The sequence below is a fragment of the Nannospalax galili genome, unplaced genomic scaffold (genome assembly GCF_000622305.1).
Source record: "Nannospalax galili isolate Female #2095 unplaced genomic scaffold, S.galili_v1.0 scaffold247, whole genome shotgun sequence".
Lineage (NCBI taxonomy): Eukaryota > Metazoa > Chordata > Mammalia > Rodentia > Spalacidae > Nannospalax > Nannospalax galili.
Genome location: NW_008356952.1, coordinates 1,891,682 through 1,917,684, shown reverse-complemented (window position 1 = coordinate 1,917,684; position 26,003 = coordinate 1,891,682). Strand labels below are relative to the sequence as shown.

The 26,003-nt window shown below is 38.8% G+C and overlaps 1 protein-coding gene across 7 annotated transcripts in view; it reads right to left on the bottom strand.

The window, feature by feature from the left end:
* Positions 1-1,126: 1,126 nt before the first annotated feature.
* Prex2 (phosphatidylinositol-3,4,5-trisphosphate dependent Rac exchange factor 2) overlaps positions 1,127-26,003 on the bottom strand; it is a 308,733-nt gene continuing 283,856 nt past the window's right edge. For 6 of the 7 annotated variants that reach the window (XM_029556999.1, XM_029557000.1, XM_008854785.3 and 3 more), the window contains 3 exons: positions 16,178-16,280; positions 9,730-9,797; positions 1,127-3,220 (listed from right to left, as the gene is read on the bottom strand). In XM_029556999.1, coding sequence (XP_029412859.1) covers positions 3,175-3,220; positions 9,730-9,797; positions 16,178-16,280 — 217 coding nt within the window. In that variant the 3' untranslated portion in view covers positions 1,127-3,174. Of the gene's footprint in view, positions 3,221-9,729; positions 9,798-16,177; positions 16,281-16,809; positions 16,893-26,003 lie in introns of those variants that run through there. The other variant, XM_029557001.1, reaches the window with a different exon arrangement.

The window sequence follows — 26,003 nt, the reverse complement described above, 5'->3', positions numbered from 1 at the left end:
TACAGATGTGCACCACCATCTGGGTCTAAAGGACAGCCAAGGTGACTTACTCTAGAGTTCCACACATGCTCAATGAGAGCTTTACCAGAGGCCATATCCTCAGCCCTATCTTCACTTTCAAATGAATGTTCTTGATGCAAGCAGAGTGGCCAGTGAATGCACAGGGAATTTCAACCACCAGAAGAATGTGTTACAGAGAGAGAAAACAGCGTGAGACTTCAGATTGGGATGCTGCTTTACAAGAGAAATTCTGCAGGAGAGATTGAACATTACATATCCAAACTATGTAAAACCAGTACAGAAATTCCTCCTCTCTTTCTGTCTTTTTCTCTAAATGATAATGGAAATAGATATATTTCTAGTCCTCACATTCTTCATACTTTAATAACATTAAATTGTAATATTATAAAATATTAGAAAATTTATATGATATTACACGTGATTCAGAGCCTATGATAAAATCTAAAATTTCTCTATGGGTATACAGGGTCTCTGTCTAAATTCAGAAGTTCGAAGAGCAGTTAGGAGGCTTATTCAGAATAGCATTTCAATAAACACTGGCTATAGAGGAAATTCAACATTTAAGCAAGTGCGTCTTAAAATCCTAAGATCAGTTAAAAGTCCAATGTCATTATCACTGCTCATTCACCTATCAGATGCTTTTACTGTTACCATTGTTTGAAATTACAGCCAAGTTTTATATGATGTACTATTCCAGACTTGCAATATAGATGTAAACCTCTTCAATTATGAATGGCAAAATATCCAGGAAATCCTACAATTTCCATACTTTAAAGGCATAGTACATATTCCCATTCATTGTTTTCAATACGATTTGTATTCAACTGTAGTAAAAGGTAATTGGTAATATTACAGTAGTTCTTATGTTAATAAGGAAAAGTAGCACCATGTATAAAGAAGATAGATGTCTTGGTTCAAAGTTTAGCTCTTCCCGTTTTCCTCAGGTGAACCTGTGCAAGCCCCAGGGCTACTCTTCGGTTTAGCCTGACCGTGAGGTGGGAGTAATAAAAAGGAGCCTTCTCTCTCTGCTGTCACAGAGATATGTGGAGAAGGGACAGCAACATGTGGGCTAAGCAATCAAGGGTGTCACTTGGCACACAATACATCATGTTAGATATGATTTTATTACAATAAAAACTTACAGTGACTGATGTTAATATATAAACACTACCAAAATTCTAAACAGTTAGTAAGTGCTGGGCACACAGGTAGTGTGCTTATTTTTAACTTGAAACACAACGTTGAGCACATTCTGTTATATAAAGAGTAGATCCTTAAAATATATTAATTTATAAATACTATAATTGCAGATAATGTGCCCTATGAGATACAACTAAGCCAAGCTGCTCATGAGGATTGCTGCCAGGGTGGTGATGGAGAACAGTAAGGGCAATAGGATGCCTCCACACCCAGGGAATTGGTGCTACTTTAGTCCTTCACTGAGTTATCAAAATTTCAGCACAGGACAATCAGAAATTACCAGAGCTCCCAGGACTGGATGCTGTTAATAAGAAAGTTAAGGATGTATGTGACATAAATATGTAAGTGTAGATCCTATCTTTATGAATCCAAAACATTACATTTCCCTGGAAACTGATGTTGTTGGTTTCCTTATATATCATTGCACATATGGATTTACTGCAAAAGTCTCAAACGCTCTGTAGCAGATAGCAATTATTACCATAACTAGCAGAATATAGACATTCCTTGCATTTGTAATACGTTTTATAACTCACACAACTGCTACTAAGGAAGGCTTTTAATGATAGTCTGAAGGCCATTGTGAGATTTAGAAAGTAAAACTGAGCACTGGTTTTTCTGAAACTCTAGTTATGGCAAGGATTCCATATTCTTAGTCTATATCTATTTGCATCCTGTGCTGCATAATGATGTTTGGGTAAATGGTGGACAACCTGTAGAAGATGGTTCCATAAGATCATGCCATCTAATGAGATCACAGTCATCTGAAATGTGTAAGTGCACCCTGTGATGCTTGCACAACTACAGTAACACCCAATAGCACAATTTATTCCCAGTCATTAAGCAGTGCACAACCCTAACTCCTAAAATCACATTAATTATGTTTTAAGTATTTTAAAAATAATGTTCTTTAAACATGTTAATGCATTCATGGTGCTGAAAACAGTATTCTATCAATCAACCTAAAAGTAATAAGCATTATGCATAGTTTAGAATGAAGATCGTCTATACCTTGGCTCCATAAATTAAGGTTCCTTCTTAAAAGTCCTCTAAACTAGAATGAATAGAGCTTTATTTTTGTATCTTATACATATACTTTGAAAGAAAAATACTCAGGGTGGTGTATTCTTTTAAGGGTCTGAAATCTCATAGGAAAGCTTCATAAAGTTAGGAGTTTACTCATCTCAGTTCAAGGCTGAGTTTTCAAATAGGCTTGCTTTTCTTTTAATTCACCCCTCTCCCTCTCATCTCCCCAATCTTGGCCATTCTCTACTCATGACCACTGATGGTACAACAGCCAGCACACAAGCCACGGTGACAACCGCCTAGTCCAATGCCTATCGTCGAGACCAAGGACAGCACTTCCTTGCTGGAACTGTCCATGGGCAGACATATCTGAAAACATTAAATGAGGTCTTGTCAAGAACCTCACAGCTTTCTTCTCTACCAAGAATCCCTCAGCATGCCTTCCTGCCTTTCACACTGACACTTCTGTCTGGTGCAGGTGGGAGATGGGACATCGGTATCACTCAGTCTATGCTGTCCTTAACATTTCTGCATGATGGCTTCCATCCTTCTTCAGTGACAGACTTCTTCAAGAAATTCTATCCATTATTACATGTGTCCATTTGAGGATGTTAAAAAACAAATTCAGTATAATTAATGATGGTGAAAAGAAGCAAAATAGACATTTTCCCCCCTATAAATTGTAAAAGTGAGTTTTGCCCTAATAGGGTTCATTTGTGAGGCTGAATTGTCTGAATGAATTTCTATTTCTGGCATAAATATCCAAGTAGAGACCAAAAATTTGTTATTTACAAGCACGGGGAAGGGTTTAAACTATTTAAATATGGACTTCTTTATCTTCAGTGGAGAAGGCTGAAGCAGCAGACGTTTGGTCTTGGGCAGTGCCTGGCAGCTTCCGGAAGCCTGGCTGGCTCTTCGGGAGTCCCCTCACTCTTCTCCAGCTGGGGGAGGTGGTTCGCACAGCTTGTACAGCCTAGAAAAGACACAAGCCAGTGTGACAACCACCTAGTCCATTGCTCTTTCCAGAATGTTTTTCTGATATAACAGATACATTGACAATAACTTCTTGGCTCCACCACCATGATCACATTGATTGTTTCACTGAAAACAGCATTTGAATCAGATGGCTCTAGAATTTTGGACCTGTAGTTTAGAAAATAGGTATGTTTCTTTGTATATGTGAGGCTGCTGGGGATTGAACAACTGGACTTTTTTGTTTGTTTGTTTTAAGTTACAGTTTTGACCAGGTTGTTTACCTTGCTGGTGGCAAAAATCTATTCTCTGAATTCCAAGAACTAGTGTTATTATGATTATTAGCACCTTGCAGTAGGATGGTATTTATCTCATAGGGATCTACAGATTTTCTTAGGAGTTTTACAACTTTACTTCACTTTGTACTCTACCCCTGTGGTGGGTGCGGGAGGTTGACTGTGGATGGGCTAATATGGCACCTTCCTGAGGCTTGAACCTCAAAGGCATAATTAGGCAGTATGTCCTAACCTAATGACTCACTGCTGACTGCAGCCAACCCTCACTCACTAGTCATTTGACCTCCAAGTAAAAAGAATCCACATCACTTATGGAGATGCTGAAGCATGTTCCAGCCAAGGATCTAGTTGTTTGGGGACATATTTTATCAATACACTGCTCAGGAGAATTCACTAGCTTTACACAAGCTGCCTGACTGGTACAAGATAACTCCAGAATCAAAGCAAAAGGGAACAAAATGCTTCCAGAAAATGCCAATGACTGCAAAGGGATTACTTACAGAGCATAGACAGAAAAGAGACTGACTCGTAATGCTTGGATGTTGTACTACATCTGTTATCCTCAAGAACTAGTATTCCTGCAGTGTAGATTAGGCTAGTATCTCAAATAAATAATTAAATTTTGAAATCTGTGTGCGTGTGCATGTGTTTTATTGGGGGTGACTGTGGGTGCTGAGGATTGAACCCAGGGGTTCACACTTGCTAAGCATATGTTTCATCACTGAGCTACACTCCCAGACTCAACACCCAATCTTGCAGCTTTATAAAGAACAATCTAAACCATCAGTAGCTGAGGGTTTACAGAGTAAGTTGAAAAGAATTTGAATGCATGGTTAGCCAATTTAGTAAATTATAAATTTCCTCTCCCTTTGACATATAATCTTATACTGAGTCTAAATCAATGGAGAGAAGTGAGAAAGATTTAATACCAAGTTGTAAATCTGGCTAATAAAATGTACTCTCAGTGTGGAAACACAGAGGTTACTGTCTTTGGCGGCTCACAAAAGGTACTTAATGTCTAGAAGGTGGTTTACTCTCTATGCCTTAACTGCAAAGGAGAAGTGAATACTGAACTGTGACATGTATCTTGCCAAGAAAAGCTTATTTTGTTCTTCCCAGAGAAAAGAACACATTAAATTGAGCTGATGGACTTGAAAGATTCTTTTGCAGCTGAAGGATACAATGCTGCTTCAAATTGCCTTCCCAGGGTTGGAGTAACAGAATCATCAGAAGGTTCTTTTCTTCCTTAATATCCTTCTGTTTACATGACACAAAAGCCAGAGTTCTACCTAGAACAGAGATGGGAGGATGGGTGGCAAATGTCCTGCCCATCACATTCCATTACCTTGCTCTGCACGTTCGTGCGCAATGTGACTAATGCTAATGGGTGGATGAGTCTCGGAAATGTCTGTCTTGCAAATTGGAGCAAAGGCTATTCCCTGTGATCACCTAATGAAATAATAGCTCTGGCTACTGCAAAGCTGGAAAACTTCAGCTTCTGTGAGGCTTCTTGGAAGGAGCTCAGGGTTATCTGAGTTCAGACATGCTTACAATGGAACTTATGGAGCTCTGGGAGTTTAGCACAGGCAGATGAAGTTTGGCAGTGAAATGTCATAGGTAAAGAGTTGGACACTGACTCTGCACTGTGGCTTCTGGCTTTGGCAGCTAAACTGTTGGGAAGTGGGAGGCCTCTGCCAGCCCAGCATGTGGAGCCCTTGCTGTATTCTTAGTCTACTCATGTACACAGTGGCCCTGCATGAAGGAGGCTTGTTCTGGCTCCGTTTTCTTCTTCCTTGTTGGGCTCCTGCAGCCATGATGGAGCTGGTATTTCAGCCCAAAACCAAGTCTGCAGAGAGCAACTTCCAAATTTCATAGTATACATCACGCCCTTCATCTTATGTGTCAAAAACAAACATCATACTAAAGGAGACTACGGAGCAAATGCCTCTATCATGGTTAAACTATCAGGGATAGCGAGTCTCAAGGCAATTCTCCCCATTTTCCTGATAAGATGTCAGAGTCTCAGAGAAAAACACAAACACCTCACTAATTAAGGTTATGTAGAAAGCAGAAGCTTGGACTCAGAATATTTCCCCCCTTTTTAAATCACTGGTGTGTGCTGCCTCTGAATTATACAATGCAAGTCAAGCTTTCACAGTACAGTCCACTCAGATTTGTGATATAACAGTAATAAGGCCAGTGTGTCCCAACTGGTAATCTGACATATGGTTGCTTCTGATTGGTTCTTGGTGAAGAATGGCTTAATGCTTAAAAGAGATGAGGCACTTAGGGAAGTCAGAACCTCCTAAGTTTTCTTCTTCCCATGTGCCTGATTAGTGCCTATCATATACATACACCCGGCTGTCTACTCTGGAAGACAAGGGCTTCTGATGCATCTTGATATCTTAATGCCAAAGGCAGTTCCTGACACACATGTACCTCAGATGTAATGTGCTAAATCAGAATAACAAGGATATCCAGGAACCTCCCTCTCCACCTCCAGGAGTAGGCTTTGCCCTGCCACTACCCAGAACCAATCTAGCTCAAATCATTAAACACAAAAATCAGTTGTGCAATGTACTGATTCCCTAAATTATTATATCCACTCTTTCTGTGGGGCAACCATGGCCACTCTGTCCTTTATTGGTTCTAGAACTGCCACCTCTGTTTTCCTCCAGCTTCTCTTGTTGCTCATCCTCAATCCTGTTGTCTTCTTCCTCTTTTTTTCACAATGAGCACCCCCCTGGTGGATTCAACTCTCCCTATCATCACGGTCATAAAAATCACTTTAGGATCTGACCTAAGTACTCACTACTCATAGGAATGGAGTTTTACCTGCTCTTCTTCCCTCAACTACAGACCTAGAGAGTGAGCAGGCCACAAAGGCATCTCTACATAGCTGTCTCCTTAATCCTCCATCTCACTATGACCAAGTTGAGTTCATCGTCTTTGCCCAGTGTACACTCTTTCCCCTGTATCCACTGTTTCAGAAGCAAGAACTATTAGACCCTTTTGATGGGAACTCAAAGATTTCATGATCATCCTAGAATCTTCCTTTTCACTGACTACTCTTCAGTTAGTATCCAAAGACTATTAGCCATGCCTTCTCAGTATCTCTCTATCTTTTCAACTTATTTCTTGATGCTACCATCATCTCCCTTCATGCCTCTGTCTTCAGTCCTTGCTATTTTTCAATGGACCATTGTATGATTCCCCAAGGTAAACTTTAAAATTTAAAATTTTCAGACGTGGAGATGAGAAATGCCTCTGTGCTTTCTTCAAGTGAAAATGAAAACTCTTCCCTATTTCTCTAGGTACCTTCCTGGTCTTCCATCTGCCTCACCTCCAGCCTCACACTGCGTTATCTTAATCACATCCATCAGTCATAGAGATTGAGGGATTTTTTTACCCTGTTTTTATCAAAGGCCTGCTGCATGATACAGTAGAAAGTCAGTAAAAGTCAGTATGTGTTTGCTGATTGAATTTTTAAGTAAAGAAAACAGATCTTAGGAAAACTATGGTAGAGATGGGTTGGGAGATTGAATCAAATACAATCTCAGGGAGGAACAGCTCATTGGACCCCTGGGAATGAACTTTCCAGAAGCATTGTGGCAGCTTTAATCATGGGTAGCTCAAGTGTAGCCTTCAGCTCAAGGCCTTTGGGGCAAGTGCTGGCTCCTGCCAAGAAGGATCCCAGACCTGTGTGCTCCTCTGTATTCTCTGCACCTCTGCTGACTGCTCTTAAATTCCACCTTCTCTGATGAGTCCCCCACGTGCATACACTGTCTCTCTCTTCTGTCCCTCCCTGCTGGGAATCAACCCCAGGGCCTTGTGTATTCCAGGCCTCCACCACTGACTTAAATCCTCAGCTCCACACCTTATCTCTTTAATGAAAGCTCTTTTAGGACCACACCCACTGTATCCCTCTTCTATTCTCCCTGGGGCACAACAGAGTGCTCCGTATTTCCTCAATAAATATTTGCTGAATGAATGAAACAGCAAAAAAAAAAAAAAAGAAAAAAAGAAAAGAAAAGAAAAGAAAACAACAAAATAAACTTAAATATTTATTTCTCTTTTAAGGTTATTATTCCCTTGTAAAATAGGCCAACTTTAAAGCTCATTTATTTTACTGTGATTCATCTCAAGTGCTTTAAACAGAATCTAATATGAAAAAAATCTGAGTTCAACAGTTTGTTTTCTTGTGTTCAGCTTGTATATTGGATTATTGATCAGGATGCTGAAGTCTTATCCAACCCCACTGTTTATCAGTGTTCATAGGGTCTAGCTTGAAACACCTCTCAAAGTCATTATCTTGTTTTCTTATTGGAATTTTAACACTTCAGTGGGTCTATTATACAAATATACCATGTGTGCTCTAGGCACTGCTGAGAGAATGCTTATGTGAAATGATTCTTTAGCAATAGAAAGTCTTAAGACTCTAATCCAATCAGCTATGAAAGATAACATTAACAAGACTGTTATGGATTAAATAGAGTTAGGAGTCAGCACTAAAAGTAAATGCTGCCTGAACACTATGACTCCATCCATTTCCAGGGTAAAAAATGTTTTTCCTTCAGAAGCACTCTCAAAGCCCATGAACCTTTTCAGAATGAAATAGAACTTCATAAATGCTGCAGTCATCTTTCTCACTCTGGTAATGGTGTTTCACAAAGAAACAAATAAAAAGTGTCTTATCTGGCCGGGCGTGGTCACGCACACCTGTAGTCCCAGCACTTGGGAGGCAGAGGCAGGCGGATCTCTGTGAGTTCAAGGCCAGCCTGGTCTACATAGTGAGTTCCAGGACAGCTGGGGCTACAGGGAGACCCTGTCTCAAAAAGACCCCCCCCAAAAAAGGTGTCTTATCTGTTATGGTTCAGATAGCCACGCCCCCTCACCAACAGGGCCTCAAGGACCTCACAAGCCCCTGAGAAAAGGGAACCCAGTTATTATGCACCCTGATCTTTGAAGTCAAGAGAAGCAGACTTTTCTCCAGTATTTGGCCAATACAGCAGGCTTCCCCTTTGATCTCTAAAGGGGGCAGGTTTTAACAGTGTCATCCTCTTCATCCATCCTGTCTTCCCCCGCCCCCCCACCGCCCCGCAGGCACCTAACTTTAAAAAAATATATATATTTTTAAATGCCTTCTGCACCCCCCAGAAGGTTCCCCTATAAAAGACCCCAGCTCACGACCTGAGCAGACATTTTCCCTGCCCAGAAGGGAATCTGTCCCAGGTGTTCCTTTGTTAATAAATTCTATACTGCTGGAGTTTTAGCTGTGTCCTGGTGATTTCTCCCAATCAACTGGATTCATCCATTGCCTACTCTTACCTATCATTATTCATAATAGCACTTGGAGGAACCTACTTCTTTTTAAAATGCAAATATAGAAAAATAATTAAAGATAAAAGGAATTATTTAACATTGTCCTACTTTAAGATAGATGAGTGCCTACACTAATCACCAGAGAAATCAAATGGAAAACATTCTTCTATGGCTGTTAACTATGTTTATTTATTTTAAAAGTGAATTGGAGTCCTTTCTTATAATGATAGGTGAACTGTGAATATTTGTTACAACCAAAAAAACTAATAATTCATTCATTCACATGGAGTTGAAATCAATTTAGATATTTGAGGTCTACTATGCAAGCACTGTGGCGAGTAAGAAATAAAATAAAATTAAAGCATATTCTTTGTTTTGTGAAACCTCATATGTGGGTTAGCCAGAGAAACTTGTAACAATACATGACAACATAATGTAGTAAGGGGTATCATAAAGCCATGCATAGGATACTAGCAAGGCCAGAGAAAGAGCAACTCAAGCAAGACTCAAAGCAGAAAATGCCATTCAAGCTGGATTCCCTGGGTTAAATAGTTTTCCAATCATGGCAGAGAGAATAACATGGGGCTTGTGAAGGATCAGTGGACAGGACATTTTAGCAATCATGCACACAAATGACAATTTTTAGTTGTATTCATGTGACTTTGGGTTTTGGATTCACAATAAAACCTTATCAAATAAAATAATCTCTACCTAGTGTTGAGTCTTCGTTCACACCTACTCCCATTTGTCCAATGAGTGTTTATGAAGATGATCTCACAATTAGCATGATTATGACACTGGGTGTGTCCTAGGATAGGTGCATTGGCTGTGAGCGTCAGTGCCAGGAAAAATCATCAAGCCCTCAGAAAAGGAGCACACAAGATGGACTTACCTTGGAGCTGATGGAGGGGTCCGATCTCTGACCCCCAAGTTCTTTGCTGTGTTTTGAACTCTTGCACCCTGAAAGTCAGAAAAATCATTTTTATCTCAATAGTATATTAGTAATTAATTGACATGCCATTAAAATTTGAGTTCAGAATCATGATTCTAACAATGTATTTAACAAAAAGAGAGACTAGAAGAGGAATACAAAGATTAATGCTTTAATATTTTGATTTATTTAATTTTATGTGTATGAATGTTTTGCCTGCATGTACCTAAGTGCACCACATGCTTGCAATGCCCAAGGAGGCCAGTAGAGGGCATTATATACCAAGAACAGGAGTTATGGATGGTCGTTAGCTCCACCCATGTGGGTGCTGGGATCTTTACCCCAGGTCTTCTGCAAGAGCATCAAGTGCCCTATATTGCTAAGACATTTCTCCAGCATTTAAGAACCAAAATGCATTATACTTTTTCAAATGATTAATATTTATTTCTGTAGCTATTGGACTCATTCAAAAGTTTAACAACTGTTCGTTCTCACATCTTGTGTCTTTACTCTTAGAAGCAAATAATAATTGAAAATGTTGAAGAGAAGAAATGTACAGACTATAAACACATACTGGATCCAGCCACTTTCATGTGCCACAATTTACGCCTGTTTCTTTTTGCATGGGCAGTTAGTTTTTTTAAAACTTCATAAAATTTAGCAAGAAAATATTTTTCTAGATACTTCTAAAGTGATTTCTAGACAAGCTACATTTGTGTAGATTTATGGAATCTAATATTTTTGTCTCAAAGTTCTTCTGCAATGAAAAGTTCTCTGTGATCTGTGAAGTTCATGAATGAATTTATCAATAGTTGATTTCCTAATGGAAATTAGTTACATAAAACCAAATACAAGTGTTTTTAGCTGAGAACAGAAAATGGAGAGTTGCTTTTAAAAAATCTCTGACATAGTCTGTCATGGTAACACACACTTTTAATCACAGCACTTGGGAGGCAGAAGCAGATGGAATTCTGTGAGATAGCAAATTCAGATTAGCTTGGACTACAGGGAGACCTTGACTGAAAACAAAACTAAACAAAGAAAAAAACTCTGAAATGTTCCAGGCACCCAATACTGCCATAAATAAAGTTAAGAGAGAAAAGAAAGAAGGAAAAAAAAAAAAAAAAAACCAAATCAAAGTCTAGACTTTCTCAAGATGGAACTAATAAATGAATTACAAACACTGTTTTGGGAAAAGCAGTAGACTAAAGTAATTACTAGATAATTCACCAAACTTCCCTTCTTGTTAACATTCACAGCTGATTGAAACCAGGAATTAGCATTAGCACAACACTAATTAATTAGACCATTTCATTCCCTTCCCATCACTTTCCAGGAATGCCCTTTTTCTGTTCTAGGATCCCACGTGCATTTTGTCACCATGCCTCACTCTCCTTTGATGGCTTCACAGGCTCCTCCTTTGATGTCTCAATTTGGATTTGTCTAGTTTATTCTTACCGTTAGGGAGAGGAAATGATTTTTGACAAGAAAAATCACAAAAGCGACACTGGTCCATTCTCTTTATGTCATATCAGGAAATGCCTCCTGTCCTTGTACCTTGTCACCAGTGATATTAACTTGATCAACCAACGTGGCACCTGTCAGACTTTTCTACTGTGAAGTTACCATCCTTCCTTTTGCAGGTTTTACCAAGAAGTTTTGGACTATGAGGCTACTCAAGCACAGTGTCTTCTCTCAGACATCGGCACCCTTCCAGCCCCCATTGGTGATACAACAATTCGGTCACGGAACAGAAAGTTCTATAAAGACTTGTGCATTTCCCCCCAAATCATTTATTCAAGGACACATTTAACTTAACAGGAGCTCATGGAAATAGACTGATTTTATTATTCTATGAGCTACAGTCCAAATCTTTGTTCATTTTTTTCAGTCTAATTGTCCCAGTATTGAATATTGGGAGTTCTTTCTGGTTGTTTCCCTTGATACACCATCATTATGTTTTAGTACTTCTCTCTGTCTAGTCCTTAAAGGCTGATCTTCCTCATCTCAGCTGGCAATTCACCATTTATCCTCATACTGCTCCTTCCTTCCTTCCTTCCTTCCTTCCTTCCTTCCTTCCTTCCTCCCTCCCTCCCTCCCTCCCTCCCTCCTTCCCTTCCTTCCTTCCTTCTTTCCTACCTTCTAAACGATATTTAGAAGCCAAGATCTGATACTGTGTTTGTTTATTACTACTGACAAATAGCCACCTCAAGGCCTTTCCAGTAGGCTTGGCTCATTTACACACATTTTCATTTATTTCTACATCCACCCATCAGTTCATAATGATACCATAAAAGTATCACAAGGTTCATCAGAGACTCCAACCTTCTCTTTTTTCTCGGTTATAACATCTTTCTCAATCAGTGACAATTCATCTTTTCATATTTACACAACCTTTACGCATTTGTTCAATTCTAGTGTGCATACAAGTTGGTTTTAGAATTTGTCTTACCTGTGTCAAAAATAAGTTTAGTCCCTAGAGTACTAGAGTGCAGAATTCTTGTACACCTCTCTTTGTTCGGCTTCATAATATTTCCTTAAGTAATTAACAGACTTCCACTTCCTTAAAATCTGATATTCATCTTAATGAATCATCTATTGGATTATTTGACCTTAAATTTATCTATAGAAATCTCAATCTGCTCAACCTGCCAGTTACTGATAGTCTTTTTAATATTTTATTTATTTTTTATTTTATGTGTATGCATGTATTGCCTGTGTGTAGGTAAGTGTACCGTGTCATGCAATGCCCGTGCAGGACAGAAGAGGCTGTCATATCCCCTGGGACTGGAGTTAGGACAGTTGTTAACCGCCATGTGGGTGCTGGGATTCGAACCCGGGTCTTCTGCAAGAACAACCAGTGTTCTTAACTGCTGAGCCATCTCTCCAGCCCCCATTACTGATAGTCTTACACCAATGTTTATGTTGCTCCTTTCTTCCTAGACCCACTCCTTGACTCCTTTCCCTGTCTGCATTCTCTTTATTCGCCAAGGCTCCAATATTGTATCATCATAGTTCACTAATAACAAATTTCTCATTTATTGTATCAGGCACTGTTTTAAGTGAATTACATATACTGATTTCTTTAATCCTCAACAATACTATCAAGAAAGTGGTATTATTATCCTTGTTCTAACCGTGAGGAAACTAGGGAATAAAGAAGCTATAAAATCTCCCCAAATGAAATACATAATAATAAGGGCAGAAGATGGAATCAAATGGAGGCTGCCCAGTGACTCCAGGCTGCTCTTAGTCACTAATTCACCTTGTGGTAATGCCTTTTTCCACTTATCCTATTTTAGCTAACAAGCTTCACTTACTTTGACTAAGTTCTATCTTGGGAAACTGATACCAAGTTAACAACCCTCAGGTTCTAGTCACTGACAGATTCACAGTCTGCTCACATGCTCTCTGTTTTAGGTACTTTTTTGTTGCTGTGATAAAACATCATGACCAAAGCAATTTATAGAAGAGTTTATTTGCCTTACAATTCCAGGGGGATAAGAGCCCATCATGGTGGGGGAAGGGAGACATGGCAACAGAGGTTTCTGGAGCAGGAAGATGAGCACTCACTTCTTTAAGCACACACAGGAAGCCTAGAGAACGTACTGGATGTGGGACCACACTATTAACCCTCAAAACCCTTCCCCAGTGACACGTTTGTTTACTCCAGTTAGGTCACAAGACTTCCCAAACATTTCTTGACCTCCCCCAGAGAGCACCATCAACTAACCAAGTGTTCAAATACTTGGAGCCTGTGGGGATAGTCTCATTCAAATTACCACACTCTGTCCTGTGTCCTAGGTCCTGAGACTGGGCTCCCATAGAGCACTTGATAGCCAGTGTTTACATCATAGAACTGTGCCTACATATGTCCATCATGAAACTAGACCAGAACTTTCTTATCCTCGTTTCTCTCTTCTTAGTGACAAGTATGATGGGGCTGGCATACTTTGGAATCCCAGTTTTTCTTAGAAAGATCAAGAAGGAAACTTTATATTGGATTCCAGCAAAGAACACATAGAATATGTAACTTACTGCATGGAAAACTTTACAATGTAAAAGTAGGTTTCTCCCTCAAGCCTCTTCATAATCATCTAACTTGGCTGGCTGTGTCAAAATGCTGCATAAGGTTGCTGCCATCATTACCAAGCCTGTATCAGATGTAGTGTCCCTTCCTTCCTTCTCATTTTTTCTTCATATTCAAGTAGTGAGTTTAAACAGCTCATCTATGAAGAGCATATACACCATATGTCCTAAAACAGTGCTGTAATTATGTATATGAACAGTAAATGCTTCCAACCCCCCCCCAAAGAAATGAAAGATCTGTTTATTCATCATATTATTCCTTGCAGAGTGTATAATTTCAATACATAGCAAATAGTTTTATACCTTAATATATAATAATTCAATAGTATGACTAGTATATAATAATAATTCAAATAGTATGACTAGGATGTGGTAGTTGATGTCTGCAATCCCAGTACTTGGAAAGCTGAGGCTGTAAGACTATTACAAGTGAGGTCAGACTGGGCTATGCAGTTAGTTCCAGGCTAGCCTGGGCTTCAGAATGAAACTGTCTTAAAAACTTAAACAGTAACAACAAAATTCAATAATACAGTAATTCAAATACTTCAAAAAACCAAAAATGACGAAAAGTATTTTAACCACTGAGTTCCCCCAAAGTTGAGTTCAAATGGTTGTATATCTCCAATTGAAACTGAAGGAAAAGAGGAAGAGCCATGGTAGAGCTCAGATCGGAGGCTAAGTGGTTACAATCTGGTGGGAAACTGCCCCCACCCCCAGTCATTGATCCACTGCCTGCTACTGCTGAATGTCAGAGAAAAGGTGGGCACAGGAGCCCTGCCAGCTGATTTGTGGGGGGGCAGTCTGCTCAGTTTCCCAAAGAGAGGGTTCCAGGCTCTGCAAACTTTCACAAAGAAGAGATAATCAGGCCTTTAGGGTGCACAACTTGGATCTGAGGAGCCAGCAAAAGAAAGCAAGCTACCTTTTCTTAACTCATTTATTTTAAAAAAATAAGGAGAGTGATAATGCAGAAAAATGTATGCTTTAGAATCTTCCTGACTTTCGGTCTTTCTGACTATATTTTATAAATCATATATTAATACTGTATAATGCACATGTTTTGAAGAGCTTTGTAGCAGTTTAAATGGATCATTAGAGAATATATAATATCAATTTTACTTTATCTGTATTTTCTCTATTTCCATGTTTGGTTTTAGTAGTTGGAGGTACTATTGAGATTGTGTTTACTCAGGTCCATAAGGTAGGAATGTGTGTGGAACCAACTTAGAATAAACTCCTTAGTGGAATTTTCTACAAGAGGTTGACTCCAGTCTCCTATTTCTTACCATAAGTCATAATTTTGAGGCAGTTCTTTCTTGCAACGCCTCCTGTGCAACACAGTAAAACCAAACAGTATTTTGTCCCCCGCTTCTTCATCTCAACCCCAGTCTGTACTTTCACTTGTTTCCTAAAGAATTTGTATATCTACTTCCCCAAGTCCTTCTCAAGCCTCTGGCAATTTGCATCTGTGTTTGCTGTTCGCCACTGGACAACATTATGTCACATTCTTCGAGTGGATCTAACCTTTACTTAGCTAATCCCCGTTTGACCTTCTAAGATGCTCACAGACAACACCCACCCTTGGACTCTTAAGCATGTGTTCTAAGGCATGTGCACTCACTGGTCTGTGGTCTGCACTGCATGTGGCAGCCTGGTGTGGGCCTCTTCAGTCAATTTCTTCATTGGCTGGCTTGACATTCTACAGTGAAATACTGGGAGCAAGCCCCAGGGAACTGACAATGTCTCTGTTTTCCTGAGAGTTGCACAGTGTAATTTCAGCTCCCAGTATCGTGGAAACCAAAAGACAGTCCAAAGTCTGCTATGGAGCCTCTAATGGAAAATTTGAGATGAGCACTTTATCTTCAGGACAATGAGCATACTTCCCATGGCTTGGAAGGCCCTGGGAGATGACAGAAGACAGCAAGGCCTCCAATTCTTCCTCTTCTTCCTAGCTTTTCTCCCCTTCCACTCTGCACCCAGTCTTACTAAACCACCTACAGTTCCCAGAAATTACATAAGTCCATCACCTCGTCTCTTCCAAAAGACCCACCCCACTCTCGTCTCACTGTGTTGCCAGTTCCCTTTATTCCTCCAGGTTGCCGCATGGATCTCCTTTCCAAGGTGTCCAGGACCCCCGGACACCCTTTCTTTAGGGGCCTGCACTGTGCTCTCACTAGGCATACTTTTCATTGACAGCTTACCCGTAGTCATGTGCTTGTAAAAGTGCCCATCACATCCGGGCACCTTTGATATCTGATAAATGAACAAAGGCAAATCCAGGTCTAGGAAAACAACTCCCCTAAAATCGGCATGGGAGACTTACCTGCTTCCTCATCACATCTGTGGCTTGCATAATATACCGAGGAGGTAGGCCATGGCTTCTGGCCAGAATGATGGCTTGCTCCAGTGTCACACTCAGGGTGCACCTGTGGGCCAAGGCAACAGCAAGTCAGTCAGACCCATGATGATCCACTCTGAGTGACTAACTTCCTCAGAAACCAGACAAAATCAAATTACCTATGAATTCAACCCCTGATTTTTCTACATAGAGTACTTGCCTAAAAATAGGCCATAGAGACACATTACTGGGGTCATAAGTTAAAGAATTTAAATTTGAAACAAGCCTATAATGAACTTTGAGTAAAAAAAGAACTTCACCACAGAAAATTAAATAACGATATTCATATAATGAAACTTTCATTAAATTTTTAATCAATAACACATGTAATTTAGAAGAAATAACTTCTATTTATTCACTTTTACATACTGATAGTTAATTGATTTTGGTTTTCTTGAGACAGTCTCATAATGTAGCCCAGACCGGCCTCATGATCCTTTTTCCTCAGGCTCCTCAGGGCCAGGATTACAGATGGTCATGAATTTTTCGAGATCTGTCCAGTATTTTCCTCCATAAATAACAGTAAAAAAAAAAAAATCAAATAATAATGCAGTTACTTCTATGTGGAGACATCTAACTTCTCCTCAGTGTAGAGACTGTAGCCCTGAATCGAATGCATTTGGTGGTTTTTACTGATGAGCTGAGAAAAAGAGAAGGAGCTTTAGGGCATCATTTGTAATATGAGAGACGGGACAACACTGGCTACGCAACTGCACAAAACTGCTCGCTAACCATGCTGAGCCCCACTGCCTGCTGAACGACTTGACAAACAGCCTCCTCACAACCATTGTAGAGAACTGTTCGTGTGCAGGTGGCTGAAGTCGTAACCAGTTTCTAGGTTACAAGTTCACAAGTGCTTAGTGTCTGAGTCCGATAACAATGCTCAGTGTTTTATGAGTTTCTATGCCACTGAAGGTCAACTAGTGTAACAGACAGTTCATGCAAAAAAAAAAAAATCAATTTCCTACAAAGCATTTAATTGCCTGTCTCCTCAATAGACTGCCTTTTTCTCCTCAGTAAGGCCTCCTCTTCTCCATTTTAAAATCTATTGACCCTAACATTTTAATCAATAATGTTCATTACACCAGCTGAATGAGGCCAAAGAAAGAAAAATCTGTTTTTTTTTTTTTTTTCTCTAATCATGAGGCATGTCTGTGCTTTCTTGATAGAGTGTGGCCTGTCTATTCTACTTTGCACAAGCACACTGTGACAGGTTTTTGTCACCAACTTTTCTCTATCTTTTTAAACAGACTTATTCCTCCCATTATCAAGTTGTTGCAAATAACAGCATAATAGCAACTTACTGGCCAGAAACTTAAAAACATTTTAGTACAACTGGGTCATTGATATGCCCCCAAATATGCTGTCAGACAGGGTCATTGAAGTCTCACCTGTTTTTTTAGATAAACTTTCACCACCTGGCTAATCTCGTACTGCTCACCACATAGTTCAGGCTGTTCTAGAATTCACAGCAATCCTCTTGCCTCAGCCTCTCAAGGGCTGGGATTATAGGCATGAGGTATCATGCTTGGGTAAGTTTCGCCTTTCTAGAATAAATTACATTATCATCTAAAGAAATAAATCAACTCTCAAATGGATATGCATGTTTTATTTCTCTAGCATATCCAAAAATTAACTGTGTATAATCTAATGATGTCCTAGGACTGACTAAAGTTTTGTTTTTGTTTTTTCAGTGACATGGTTTTGAAAAAAAAATCTTGTGAACATTGGGAATCCTGCTTGTTGTCAATTCAGGTTACCGGATCTCTCAGAGGACTTGACTTTTCAGGCTCAGATTCCAGAAGTCTATGATCCTAAATGAGGCATTCGAAGGGAAGCCTAGCAATCAGCCTGCAACCAGGCGGGTCATAGACCATTACTTGCCTCCTAGCTCTTTATCTTTCTCAAACTGAATGTCAGGTAGCAAAATTCAATGTTGGAAGAGGCATTTGTTCTGTGTTCTTTGAAAGGCTCTAACTCCTAAAAGCAGCACATGGTCTTTCTGTAGTACATAAAGTCGTACCGAGTCAGGTTTTACAAGGCATCATTTGATTTTTTATGTGCTTTTTATGACCAGAGAGGCTGACCTCGTAACCTTAGGCAAGAAAAATAAAGAAGCATTTGAGAGACCAGGAGCTAAGTAAATCCTAATCAGTATGGTTTCTTGCCTGGCTATATTATCTCCCTTCTAGAATAATCCCTGCTTTCTACAGCACACAGAGTAATTAAAATTTAAATAAATCTGTACTTTGCCACATTTTAGAAAAAAATACGGGCCTTTGGAATTTTGCAGTTCCTTCTAGCTGTTAACATTAGAACAAAATTCAAACAACTCCTTCCTAGGGGTCACAAGACAATAAAACAATGTCACAAAGTAGTGTGTGCCTCTCATAAAAGGCAGATATATACAGTAAAGAAAGTCCTTCCATGTCTTCAATACTAAAATATTTCAAATATAGGTCTTGCTATACTTGTGAGGACATGCACTTGATGGGTGATAAAATTATAGAGAAATTACTAATTTCTCTTAGACAAAGGAGTCAGCATACCTTTACTTATGGCTAATAAATCTTCGTATGTCATATATTAAGAATAGACCCAAATCACTCATATTTCATATAGATTTAAAATGGTAAACATAAACTATGGTTAATGGATCCAATTTAATTTGAAAAATACTTTATGAATTCTTTGTGTGGTGTGTGTGTGTGTGTGTGTGTGTGTGTGTGTGTACATGCATACACACATTTATGTGGAAGTGAAAGTCAACCTTAGACCTTGTTCCTCAGGAGCCATTGACCTTGGTTTTTCAAACAGGGCCTCTCACTGAAACCTGGGCTTGCTGATCAGGATAGATTGACTAGACAATACACCACCCAGCACTGGGATTACAAATTCAGGCCATCATGGATGGGCTTTTTATATGCTTTCTGGGGACTGAACTCAGGTTCTCATACATGTACATTAAGCACTTTACCAACTGAGCTATCTCCCCAGTCACTGATTTAGCAATTCTACGCAAGAAACACAGAGGAGTACTTTTCATTCATTCATTCATTCATTCATTCATTCACTGGACAGCTGTCTTTTGTGTGCCTGTTTTGCATCTACAAGTTCCATTCACAGCAGAACCAAATTTGGTACCAGTTGAAAGGCAACAATTTCAGGACCATTTGCTTTCATTGATCTTTTGTGGGGTTCTAGGAGGGGCCATGGCAGTGTGTTTACACTGTCACATGCTCTCTTTAACAAATTTGTAAAAGTGAAATGTTTTAACTGCAAAACGTTCTGACTGCTGTTTTCTTTAAGCCCCAGCTTCTTCGGTCAGGACATATGGTATTGCATAGTGTTTAAATGGCTGCTGGTTATATCTGGAGCTGAGCTAAAGGAATCAGAGTTAGGATGTATTCGATGGCTTGACTGGGGCCTATTTATACAGTTCATGGTTGCTTCCATTTAGAGCTAAAATATTGTAGCATCCTGATGTAGCAATGACATCCAGGGCATTCCTTCCGCTTTCCCACAGCACTAAGTCATCCCATGTTGAAAAGCAGGTGAAGGGCCAGAGACTGTGGTACAGTATCCACATAGCCTGCTCCTCCTGACTGGAATTGTCTGTGCTCGGGCAAAGGCCGGAAATGTTCAAAACTAGAAGCCATCTGTGAATAATTTCCCAAAGGACATGGTTCATATGCTACAGAACTTCCATAGAGGTTTTTTTTTTAATTTAACAACTTAAAAATTTATAAGCCATTAGCAATAATACATTTCGATATTGAAATGCTTTTCTGAACTATTAGTAATTCAAATTCATTCAGTCATGCTAGAAGCTAGAATAACTTTTCTATTCTCTGCATAAGAAAAATTATATTACAAAATTACAATTTGACAAGGTGGTCAAAGGTAGCGTTATCAAAAATCGTAGGATGAAAGGCTGGAACTGAATCACACAATGGTGTTTTATTCCTAGATTTTCTAATTCTGGCATCCTGAATACATATTAACTTTTATTTCCTGTTTTGTAATTTTCTATTATTTTTCTTAAAGAAGGCTAACCTTAGCTCCAGCTTAGGAGTTCCAGTCACTAGGGGCACACCAGTACACAAAGCCAAGGCCCATGCCTTTTGATAACCTAAGTTAGAGAAATGTTTGTGAAAACAAAAAAGGAAACAAAGAAGCAAATACATAATATCAGGCAAGGGCAGGTTTGCTTGGAGCATGACTTTTGCAGCATCACACTAAGCAGAGTAGTAACAAAAGGAAAGATGGCCAGAGAGGCGTTGTTTGGAGGGAAAGTATTTTAAGACGAGTAAGTGCAAAAGTTTTAAGGTCAGTGTTTATTTTTTCTGCTCACAAAGGAGACTGGAACTCAATATTCTGGTACAGAAAAGGAGAGCTCAATACACTGGCTCACACAGAAAACGCTGGTGTGGTTAAGGAGTATTCTGGCCCCAGACATGCAGAGCCTTGGGGCTAGCCTTTGGGGTTTAGGAGTAAGTAACCTTCCTCTTTATTTTCTGGTTGACATGAAAATAATTTAAATTTCAATACTACATCATATAAATGCTCAATTATTAAAGCAAATTATCAGAATAATTTACTAAGGGTTCAACTATAACAGCTTATCTATTCTGAACCCAAGGCATCACCAGACTCTTAAGACAGTGTTTGCAAAAGCAAGTTCCTGGCCCTGATTTTTTTTTTTCAGATAGTTTCATGTAGACCAGACTGGCCTAGATTTCACTATTTATTCAAAAATGTTCAAAAATGACCTTGAGTTCTTGATGATATGTGCCACTATCCCCAGCAATAAATGTTTTTGGTACTTTTTTGGCAGGGCTAGTGATTGAATCAAAGGTCTTGCACATTCTAGGCAAGTACTCTGCCACTAAGCTACATCCCTAGCCTTCGTTCTGATTTTTAAGGTTCCTTATCACAGCTTCCTGATCCTTCCACCCCATCCTCCCAGTATTCTTCATTTACTCAACCCAGTTCCCATAAACTTCTGATTGCAGTCTATATATCAGTATCATCACACCAAACTCTCCATAGTCTGGAATGTTTCTCCAATTTTATTTGCTTTACACTACTTTTAAAATCACTCAGACACTCCGTCCAAATGTAGAACGGCAGGTGGTGATAGGATGGGGTTGTACCTGTCAGCGGCAAACCTGCCCAGCCCTTTCTTGTTCCTTTCTCCCTCATGTCCTCCATGAACTGAAACAATGTACCCACCACACACTTCCTGCCATGGTGTTCTTCCCTTTCACACACAGGCCTAGAAGCAGCAGAGCTAATGGACAGAAACCTCTGAAACAATGAGTCAAAATAAATCCTTCCTTAAGTAGTTTTCTGAGGCATTTTGGTACAGCAATGGTAACTGATTAACAAAGGTAACTGATTAACACAATACCGCACATTCTTTTCCTGAACCTCTTCCTTATTTGGAAAATCTGAGGAGCAAGGATTTGTGAATTCTAGTTTCTCGTTTCATCAAATATTAACTATTTTAAAAAGTTTATACTTATATTTCTGTTTTAAGAGGATGTTCATTAAGATAATCTTGTGATAAAGTTTTACAATATGAAAAATCACACGAAGGTAATGACAAACTTCTGTCTGAATCTCTGTTACGAATTGAGGTTAGAGTTGACCTGATTATAATTTTGCTCTTGCCGACAGGCCTCTCTGTGATTTTTTTTTCATGGTTTTGTTCCAGGTCACCTTAGATGTCAGTTACTGACTTTATATGTAAACTGTAGAGTTAAGACTTAAAAAAAATATGGAATGGATGCATTCTTGTCACTTCTACTTCTCTGTGTGACAGGTACCAAATGACCAAAACTCAAATCCACATCCCTCCAAATGACTTATATACAAAGTACTGTGTTTTGATTACGTACTAACTCCTATCTACTACACATTTAGCTCAGTTTTTAGATGCTAAGCATTCTTTGAAGCATTTTTTTCTACATATTAATCCTCCCTCTTTAAGACCTTTCATCACACTTTCATAATAAATTAGAGAAAATATTCAAAACATCAGTGCCTTCAAATATTTGGTTATTTACTACAAATAACAAAAACATCAGCTTAATTATAATTATATTTTCAAATCATCAAAGGTCTATGGACACATTTAATGCTAATTCAAATTGTATTGAACAAGAACACCAATCTCTCTGGGGGCAAAAAGCATTAACTTGAACAGTTGGGAGTATGCAATCCCCTCTTTCTGGCCACAAAGGTGGTGCAGAATTCAGGATAAGACGCTGAGTGGCGCGGTGTGGGTGCTGTTCACTGACCTGGGTTCATCTTTTCTCAGAACACACACAGTCAGAAATGCTGAGGACTCGCTTGGTAGTTAATCATTCCATGTTGTATCTCAGGGCAATCTCAAAGGTTTTTGTTATTAGTAGTGGTGGGCCACTGGGATCCTAGTGTGCCCCAACACACTGAATATAACACATGGAAGACTAGACTAATGATAACCTCTGAATTTGTAGCCACAACTCATCAAGAGCCACTATCATGTAGATATGGATGTGAAAAAATTTAATCAAAAACAGAAAGTGCAAGTTTTAGTAAGTGGTTCTTGGTATCTGTTTTCTCTCATTTGAAAAATCAAGGGAGAGACTGAACAGCACTTTAAAAGTTTCTGTTCTTTCTCTCAGTAATGTTACATACACAGTCAGAGCTAAAATTCATGCCTTAAAACCCACTGGAATCATTAAGTTTAGGAATAGATACTGATAATTCAAAAGTTACTTAAGCTGTATTTTTTAATTATTTTGAAGATTAATTATAAAATTGAATCACTTGGATAAATGTGATCTTATTGGTATACTTATATTAGCATTAATTATTAACTGTTAAAAACAGAGTATTTAGTAACCACACACCTGAATCCCAAGGGTCATCAGAGTTTAACAGCGCATGTGTCAAGCAATAGTTTTGACTGTGGGAATGGCTGCTCTAGATATGACCCCTGACACTCCACATAAACTAGCTAATATCCTGCTTGATATAATCACCTGCTTGATTTGGTTTTGCACTAGTTGAACATGAAGGGAGATAAGTATGTTAAATTGAAATCAGTGATGTAGAATTCTATCTTTTGTAGCTCTGTTGCTTCCTTCAGTCATGGAAAAAGGGGGAAGACAATTCCCCTAGGGCCAGGTACCCTGCAGAGTCTGGTAAGGACAGCCTCGGAAAACTATAATTTTGATAATGTTCTTCTATAAAGACATGAAATATGTCTTTATATAGCTATCGATTTATATTTAGAATGTTATGGATTTAGACCTTAGAACATGAAACCATTTTCTCCATTCCGTGAGAGTCTTTCTTTATGTCTCCTTTAACTAAAAGCCAGGTCACTTTGGTTAAGTAACTACCATGAACAAGTTATTAGTGGTCTAATTGTCTGTGATTCTTGGTGCTGCTTTATTTAAGCTGAAGTTACCCGGACAACATTCAAATTGTGGAAGAGTACAACCAGCACCCCAAGATAATGATGAGTGCAGTATAGTGGTACACGAGTGGCTCTGGGGTGACTCTGCATATTGTCCTTGGACACACAGAAGCTTCTTATGACAAGAGTGAGGTACCAGCAGTCACCTGACTTTACACATTCCAGGGCATCACTTGAACTTCTGTCCCATCAGTTTAACAATCTTTGAACTAAAGACATATGTCTACCTGTTTCAAAAATTAGGTGATTTTGCTTCTCCTTCCTGTGCCTTTTTGTGGCCCCATTTTATTTAACTATAAGAAAAAAATCTAAACAGATGTGTTAGAGATTCACTGACTTGATGAGAAAGAAGAGAAATGAGGCACAGAAATTGTTTAATTTACTAGAGGTAAACAAAGAAGAAATTTTAAAATGTGATCTGAACCTTTTCATTTTTACATGGCCACCCCAGAGTAAATGTGGTCAAGATTAAAATGATTGCTTTCAAAAATCTTTGTCTAGTTTATGATGGCCTATTACAGTTTACCACTAGAGTGATGAATTTCATCAGCTCAAGTTACCAAGTTTAACTTGTCCATTCCAGAAGATCAATACACTGTGCTGCTGTATCTTACAAAGTACACTTCAGCCTTACTCATATCTCTTACATACCCCTGGCTAGCTATACTGCTAATACCATCACTTGTCTAGACTGGTGCAGCATCACCCTGACCCTTCTGTCTGGTCTCTTCTCATTGGTCCCCCCAAGAAGGTGATCTTCTTCCAGAGCAAATGAAAATGCAGACCCCTGCATGGCATCCTACTTCTTCGGATGAGACATAAGGTCTTCACAATACAATCTTTGCTTTTGCCAGTTTCTACCCCATGCATCAACTATGAACTCCCTAGTTCCCAGGAACTGCTCCTTCACTGATATGCTTTCATGTACCCTTGTTAAAGTCATACACTATACCTCTAGTAATGTACCATACTTATCTGGAAGGTGCATATATACATAGACATCAGAGAAAAGTTTCTGTGTAGAGTTCTGACTTTGCTGATAGATATGTGACCTTGAGCAAGTGACTTAATCTCTTAAAATTATGTGTGTTCCTCTGTAATTGAGTTTATTAATAACATACATCTCAGAGAATTGTTTTCAAGATTACATAAGCTAACTCATCTCATTTTCTTAGCATAAAATATATAATACATTCTATAATTATCAAATTTCATTAATATGACCACTACCACATCTCCAGTAGGTTGGACTAGGTTTGTGATGACTGAAGTCTTTCTAGACCCCAGCCTACCTCCTGATACTTGGTAAACATTCAATACACATTTATTGAAAAATTATATGAACTCTTAAATTAAAAAAGAAAATTTACATGAACTCAACATATGCTAATAGTAGGTGTGTATTCCTAAAAGACAAGATTAATTGCTTAGTAGTCTAAATCTGGCATCAATTTTTTTCAAGAAGTGTTCACTTATTAAATATATTCAGAAATAGAGAAAATGCATTAAAAGAATAATAAACATTGGTAAAATCAATCACAGGTTCCCTTATATCTTATACTTGGAAGATAATTTTTCTTACATAATCAATGGTTCCATTTCATTTTCTCTAGTTATAATCATTGGTTCTACCATATCTATGGCTAACAATTCTGGATGAATTTTGGTCCTACTTGGGACATATACATTATAATTGATTAAGAAATCTTATGTTAATGCTATTAGGGAAAGTTTTCAATTGGCGTTAACTGTGCCTCAGAGAAATCTCACTAACTACATACATACATACATACATACATACATACATACATACTTACATATTGACACATACAGTTGCCACACAAAGCTGCTACCTCTAGTCATCCTGTTCTGAGACCATTCACTTAGAAGTCCAATCCTCCAGCTATCCTTCTCCTGTTCTCATTATTAAACTGCTACTGTCTGGCTTCCTCTGGAAGATCTAAGTGCTGGGAAGACGGGAAATCTCAAATCCCCCTTCATGGTGGTGCTCAGATCCAGGCACACAGCAATGTCTAACAAATAGTCTTTATCATATCAATAAATGAACAAAGGTTAACACCTGCCTCTTTTTAAATCCTAAACTTTTGTCTGTATTCTAATGGAATTTTACTGTAGGAAAGAAAACTGCTTGAATTCAAGGGGAGCTGTTGTGCTACTCTGAGTGGCTGTCTGTATTAAGAGAGGTTTCTAAAAATAAGCACTAATAAGGCCTGGCATTTGTGAATTATCTCAGGATCAGAACTGTTAACTCTTGTA